General features: G+C 37.1%; 1 protein-coding gene across 1 annotated transcript in view; it reads right to left on the bottom strand.

Annotated features, from left to right (window-relative positions):
- Window positions 1–2,400: 2,400 nt before the first annotated feature.
- nr3c1 (nuclear receptor subfamily 3, group C, member 1 (glucocorticoid receptor)) overlaps window positions 2,401–7,831 on the bottom strand; it is a 29,599-nt gene continuing 24,168 nt past the window's right edge. Inside the window, exon 9 of the mRNA XM_061725097.1 lies at window positions 2,401–7,403. Within this exon, the coding sequence (XP_061581081.1) occupies window positions 7,251–7,403 (153 nt within the window). The 3' untranslated portion in view covers window positions 2,401–7,250. The remainder of the gene's footprint in view (window positions 7,404–7,831) is intronic.

Here is a 7,831-nt window from a genome sequence, read left to right as displayed (position 1 = left end):
TATTATTTGTAATCAGCACAAATTATTTGTCCCCATATGATAAAATCCACCATCCCCCCTGATTTTTTTTTTACAACTCGAGTACTGTCAAAACCCATAACAGTGGATACATATTTACATATGTGAAAATAATACATTTTGACAAATAAATAACCAGAAGAATTAACAGTCTTGGTGGTTTAGATTTTTTCTGGGTGAAAGTTATTTATTAATTTAAATACATAAAAATTCTGGGATCTAGTTAACCTTCAAACCTAATTGATTATATATAAAGCACATCATAATCTCCTCCCAAGATGTTCTCAGAGGCTGTTCGAAATCCACAAGAGTAAATATGAACTAAGGAACACAGGTATGTTTAAGAAGGCATGGGGAAGAACCAAAGTAAAGAAAACTGTGTTTCTGTGAAAGGTGTCAAATTGTGGAATAGCTGTGATAAGGATTTAAGAATGTGTACCTCAATGTATGTTTTAAAAAAAAAAGTTTAAATATAAAACGATAAACAGTTAAAGAAATCTGTTAATTATGTTGGTATAGCCTATTATAGATTAACATGAAAATAGCACCACTATATACCACTTTTTGCATTATTGGTATTACTATTTTTATATAACATAATGCAATGACAGTTTCTCTTTGTTTTCTTTTTATATATTTTTTCTTATTTGTGTATTATCATCCACCAGATGCCATATTGTGTGAATGATATACACTGCACAGGATAGGCTATAATAAGCCCTTGGCTTCAGCCTACTCCTTTTTTGGACATTTCTATTTACCTTTTATTTTATTTGTGAAATGAACATGTAAATGTCTCAATGTATTCTGTCCGAAATAAACCATTCATTCATTCAAGAATCCTCAAAGTGTGAAGTTTAGAGGAAGCTCCAGATTGTGCTCAAATACTTACAAAAAAAAAGCAAAAAAAAGCAAGGGCTTGCATTTTTTATTTTTTATTTATTTGACAAGCAGCTATGGACAGGAGATTGGATGCCATTAAACAGCTTTGCCGCCAGATGTTTGCGACAGATGCTTACAGCAGTTTAAAGTGTAAGCTTTTCTCAACTGTCATTACAGTGACACAAGAAGGCTTGAAAAACTTTTTCAATTCAGATTGCAGCTTAACAAAAACAAGTTTTCAGAGCTTCACTTTACTCCTGAATACAAAGAAGCCCCAGATGAACCTGAAAGATGCAGCGTGTGAAACTTTCAAGTAGACTAATCTATTTGTAATCACTCTAAAATTGTTAATAGCAACAAAAGTGGAATATAAGGTCAGAGAAGTGAAAGACAAAGAAATGAGGAAGCACACTCCTAGAACCATGCAATGCATGCAACACGGCAAGCTTTGCACTCAGGGTAGAAATGCCACTGCAAAACAACACGGTGAAAGTTTAAAGGTTGCATGTCTCTCCCGTGTCCCCAGAGAGAGAAGGGGACTGGTGCAGATCCAGCTTTGTACACAGGTAACCAGTGGCAAACATAAAGGACTGGCACAAACATCCACTAACCAGTAACAAAAGAGACGACAAAATAAAAGTCCAGCAGTGGACAGTCTTCCCACAGCAGTTAAAAGCACAAAGGACAAAAGTCCCAGCTCCATATAATCAGCGCCTAGCGGCTCATAATCAGTGTGCTTGTGAACAATGGTGTCCTTTGTAGGTCCAAAAGTCCAACTTGTTAAATCCTCCTGTTGCAACAAAAGGTGGGGTCTAACTACACAGCACCAAACTAAAGGATCCCACCTGCACTGATGAGCTCACCTTCACCACTTCTTTACCTGCGATCATGTGACCTGGGCTTTGTCTCCAAAGGTTTGTCCATCAATATTATTATTAACAATATTAAAGCACGGCTGTAGGAGTTAAAGATGAACCCCCCAAAAAACTGTGTAAATATGTTGTATAAAAGAAGCTACTGATCCAATGATTCCTGTGAAATTACACTAAAACTTTATCCCAAACTGTCACTATTTAAATTTAAACTGTAAGACCAAAGTGAAATGTCTTTGTCACTGTAATCACAACAAAGCATTCCTGCACACATCAATGTCACATTTGCTTTTTTATAAGAAAATGTTTTTCTTTTTTTGGCATTTGAACGAACCCCTCCAATAATTATAACTGATGGTTTTCAGTGACTTGAAGCATGAAAATAATTCATGGATATGAAGTTGCTTTTGGCTGCACTGGCCTTTTAAAATCAGAAAGTGCAATATTATAAGGGTATTTGACTGAGGTGCTACAGCATGTCTCACGAAGCTCCACTTGAGGGACACGGCCCTTCTTGGATCATGTGAACTGATGAGCTGATAGGACAGCCATCGAGGGCTTGGAGGTTCTCTTTTAACTTCACTGAAATCTGCAAAAACTGTGGATTTTAAAGTCAATAAAGCAGGAATCAGAATGGAAAACGCATTTATTGGATGAACAAGTGCTGTAATCATGAAAAGTGGCTTACAATGAGCTTACCGTGTCCATTGTTCAGAATCACAAGTTAGTATCGGGGCAAACATCAGCATACAGTTCCTTATATCGAGAAGTACCACACAAACACTTACAGTTCAACCTTGAATCAATGAAGGAAAAGAGCAACAAGACTCACTACAGAGAAAAAAATAATACAGAGGGTAGGTACTGAAAAATTATCATCAGGAGACAAGTACACCGCATTTTCTTTACAATGGATTATATGTACATATTAAACTTGTTTTAGGTGAAACAAAAAAGCTTTTTTTTTTTAGAGAGAAAGCATACACCAGTGAAACATGATCCGCCCTTTCTTTAAGTTTATGTCTGCATATGTTCATACAAAATAGATTTTCAAACAATATTTGGGTAGTGCAAATCTTTTTCGATTCAAGCTGGTTGATTACTTTCACAAACAGTTTGTGTATGAAAAAAACCAGAGTCCTATCCTATTCACAGTATTGTCATGTGACCAAAGCCGCCATGTAAATGAGTTATCAAAAAAAAAAAAGAGGATAAAAAACAAAGTCTGTTACATTTGTCATCTTGAAACTCTAAAGACTACATACCATCTTCAGTTTATCTGTGTTTGCTTTGGTCACCTTTTAGTTAAACATCAAATAGGCTGTATGTGTGTGCGCGCCACCTGGGTGGAGCGATTACCATCTCCTGAAAATCTGGCCCGCAGAGATAAAGATATAAATTAACCTGTAAGCAAGTAGCTAAATATAATATACTATATTGTATTTGATATACGTGTGTGTATATTTTATATATAGATATAAAAAATTTACACACACATTGTTGTGTGCATGCGTGTATAAACTGGGCAAGAGTTTTAACTCCTAATCTTTTTGTTTTATCAAAGTTTAAATGACCTCCATGTTAAATTTCCCATCTCAGAGTAATGTATGGATTATGTCACATGTGTTGATATTTCAAACATCTATTGGCCTCCCCTCTGTTTCCGTGTACATTGCCAGGGCTTGTATAAGTGCATTTCTTTTATTCAATTATAGTTTTTGTTTTAACAGTGTACTCATGAGATAGTGAGGATATATTCACTGAATGTGACAAAAAGTGTTCTGGGATAAAAACGTCTAAATATCGCATACCCTACCTTTAAACCCAAAATAAACTAATAACTGTAACATCACTGCATTGCTTCTGATGGTGGTCAAACGAAATAGCTTAAACTTTTTGCCTGCAGGGGCGTTTTGTTCTCAACACTGAGGGGTTTTATTTTTGTGTACGTATTGCCTTAAGTTTGACCAATGTGGGTCTTCTATGTAATGCCAATTATCAAAAATGGATCGTCAGACCGATTGACTGGTCTACCTCTAATTTTGTCACTGCAATCTCCAACTGTGTCTTAAAAATGAAATAAAATATGGATGGTTATTTAAACTTTGATAGCGAAAAGCTAGGGTGCCTTAGACTTTTGCACAGCAATATATATAAAACCCTGAAGGAAAAGGAAGTGAAGGAAGTGAACACGATGTTGTTTGATAGTAATAGATTATCTGTCATTTCTATTGCATATTCAACTGTCCTTCTCAGAAAAAGCACAAAGTTAACAGGACCCATCGTTGAACGAGAAGAGGAGATAACTGTGCGATTTCATAAAGATATATCTCTCTTTTTAATATATATGTGTGCGTGTATATATATATATATATATATATATATATATACATATACACACACACACACCTGTATAACTGAACAGCAGCAGCAGAGATTTGGATACACTGGATGTGAAAGTAACCTTCTAAAAGTCATAGGGATGGTTTTCAACTATCATGAATAAATCTCTTGAAGAAAAAAAATCATGTGTTGTCTGAGCCTAAGGACAGTGTGAAGGGTAGCGGCGGCAGCAGACATCCCAAACGTTGCCCATCTATGTACTAAACCTTTTTCCTAACACATAAAATCCCTGACACACAGAACCAGATACATTTGGAAAATGCAAACTGTTCAAGTGTAATTGGTTGCTTGTGTCAGATCTGGATGTGTGTTACGATATATTCTGTGAGTTAGACCTTTTTTTAAGAAAATAAAAAAACAAAAAAGAAAAACCTGAGCTTGTGAGAATTGTACAATATATTGATGCCTTTACTGTTGTCACTGGGACAGACAATGGAAACAATATAGTTTTCCATATTACATATTTAATATAAAAGCAAGAACTTAGTTGTTCACGTGACATATTTATCTAATTATTTATTCCTGGCAGCTCACTACCTTTCATCTGCCTATAACATTTCTTTTCTACTGACTGAATACCTAAGTACTTTTATCACATTCATGTTACAGCCTTGCGTTTTAAGCAAAAACGTGTGAATCATGAGACATGCTGAAGTCGAGCTTTGCAAACGCAATTCAAACACACTAACCAGAGACCCCGACAGCCCTGCATTAATATCCGTTATCGATCATTTGGACCACTCAGAACTTCCCGTCTTGACTCGCCAGACAAATACACAAGGTTCAATTGGATTCTTTTCCTCTTTTGATACAAATACTGACCTACTTCCCAGCATCACTAAAAAAAAAAAACAGACAAAACAGGAGTTTGGCACTGAAATGTTCCCAGAGATTAGAGGATCCAGTTTGCCTGCCTGACCGGTCAGTAATGGCGCACTTTCACTGCAACAGGAAGTCTGTGTGAGATGACTGAAGTGCTTTCAGATGCTAGGACTGGACTACGAAGCAAACAATTGCACATGCAAAGCTACTGAAGACACAGCAACATGAGGAGAGGTTGCACACAGGGATGCTGTAAAGCGGGGGGGTTATACGGGAGAGGTGAATGGTTATCAGCAGCCGCAGCGAGGCATAGACGATGATGAATTTGCCGGTGCCTGATCCAAAGTACTGTATAAACAAGCTGTCTATCACATAAACTGCTCATTATAAAAGAAACATTTGGGAAAATACTCTTATTCACCTTCCACGTAAAGAGCCAGAGGAGATTAAAACCAGCTAGGGCTCTGCAATGTAATGTGAGAATGCGTGCCATTTATTTATTTATTTATTTTTCATTACTTTCTTACATATTTTCCTAAGTAATTCACACTGCAACAACTTAATCTCCCTTTAGGGGATTAATAAATTATTATTCAGTTCAATTCAATAACCCATAGCGGGCAGTTGCATGTTGAGTGAAGAGCTTTGTTCCCTTCAGACGGAGCTGGCTCCTTCCTGCCTTTAAGCTCAACGCCTGATTCACCCTGGCAGTGCACACGACGGGTATCAATCCTCTCAGTTCCTGTTATTTCCCAAGTATGTTCATCTATTCCTTCAACAAATATTACTATAAACAATACATAAGCTGTCAATAGAATAATTATCCAAAGCAGATGCTTTCTGAGCAATGATGCACTTCAGAGGAAGGAGTATCAGTGGAATTGTGACTGGATTTAACAAAACAACAAAAACCAACACATAGGAAAGTTATTCACTAATAAATCTGAGCCATGTTAAAACTACAGAAATTACTATTCCTGAATGATAAAAATTGACAAATTTGCAAACACAATAAAACACGCCCCCTTGTTGTTGATTGGTGGAGACAGGTGTCCGTCAGATTCTACTCCTGGACTATCAGGGCAAGGGCGTGGGCTGTTTCCTCATAGAAAAAGATCTAACCTCCGTGTAAATTCTTATTGACAGACTGGTACAAATTAACAGTCATACTTCACAGTCTTTTTAAAGCCTTTCGCAGAGTACAAAGTGCTCAAATCGCACTGACGCAGCAGAGTGTGCGAGAGAGACCGCATGAAGGGACGCAGGCTGAAGGTTATTTCTTAGGATAACTTCTAAACACCAAGGATAGACTGAGCTGCCGCTTCTAAAGATAAACAGCCACCGAAAAAAAACAGAAAGAAAACTGTAACTGCGTGTCGTATAAAAAAAGTACAATCAACATGAGGAAGGTAGACCATGACAGGCTGAAGTTCAGTAGGAAGAAAATGGCTATTTGAAGCAAAAAAGGCACATCTTTTTCCCTTTTGTGATTGACATGTAAACCTGGAAGAGGTCGGGTTATGGCGGAAATCAATCTTTGAGGAGTGGACAGGCCCACAGAACTGCTTGTGTTCAAAGCTACTTAATCCAGCCAAAGAAATACGCTTTTGAAATCACTAGAAAACAGATTTTTTTTTTCCCTGTTTGACAAAAACATTTTGTTACAACCTATAAAAATCAAAAGTGTAAAATAAAAGCATACTTAAGAGCATGTTATTAAGCTTTGCTACCTTCTCAGGTAACAACAACCTGGAAAATTGTATAAACTGCTGTAAGTTGAAAATGTAGAAAATACTATTAGAACCTGTACATAGATATTTCTCTATCTATTTTAGATATCGTTCTGAACTTGAAGGTAAGACACCTGAGACGACAGTAATGTTAGACTATTTCTATTAGCGAATATCTTTTATAAACATTCCCTACTCTTTGTTAGACACTACATCTTAGACTCATCAATAAAACAAAACCTTTCCAGCTCACAGGTTCCACACAAACATCGCTCGCTCTCTCCCACCGGACCCGTGAGCCCATTTCACAAAGTTGCATACTTGTTTTTGAGGACTTAGTTCTCTCCTGGCTTTAGATGGTCAGTCCTTTTATAGTTGCTTTTTATTTATTTATTTTATAATTTTATTAATTCATCATCTTTTTTTTTTTTTTTTTTAAGAATCAGGGGGAGGGAGGGGGTGTTGGGCCGGTGAGGTTGATGCGGTGGGATTTTAAGGCATTGTGTCTGTCGCGGGGGAACAGTCACCTCTGGTGGAAGAGGAGAGATTTGACACTGCCGGCCTTGACTTTTGGTAATTGGTTGCTGATGATCTCCGCCAGCATCTCTGGGAACTCCACACTCAGGAATTTATTCACAAAAGTGTAGAAACAAAAGCTGAGCAGTCCGCCCACCATCTGCAGACAAACACAACAGGCAAGCGCATTAGTCATGAGACAAGCATTTCCAGAGAAGTGCTCGGCAGTTTTTAAACCATTCACAATCCTCACGCTGAAACCAACAACATCAACAAGTTGTAAATTGTTGATGTCTACGATAAACTGAGTAATGACCTAACTGGAAAATGTGGAAGCAGCAGTGTGTCACTTCAAAGTAAAGTTTGTTTCACCACAGTTTAGGAGTTCTACCTTAGTAAATGTGGGAAAAAAAAGAAAAAAAAGAATAAAAACAAAAGAGACATATAAACTGGAATACCACAGGCAGAGAGCATACAATCAATTACATTCATCAGTTAAAACCCCCCCATTTTAATTTTTAACAGGAAAAAAACCCACATCTGGTTCTATGAATAAGGCTCCTCAATTAACATTGGCAACATTGGCAA

Source organism: Cololabis saira, chromosome 7, assembly GCF_033807715.1.
Source record: "Cololabis saira isolate AMF1-May2022 chromosome 7, fColSai1.1, whole genome shotgun sequence".
Lineage (NCBI taxonomy): Eukaryota > Metazoa > Chordata > Actinopteri > Beloniformes > Belonidae > Cololabis > Cololabis saira.
Note: the sequence above shows the minus strand (reverse complement) of the source record. Positions and strands in the feature narration are given on the sequence as shown.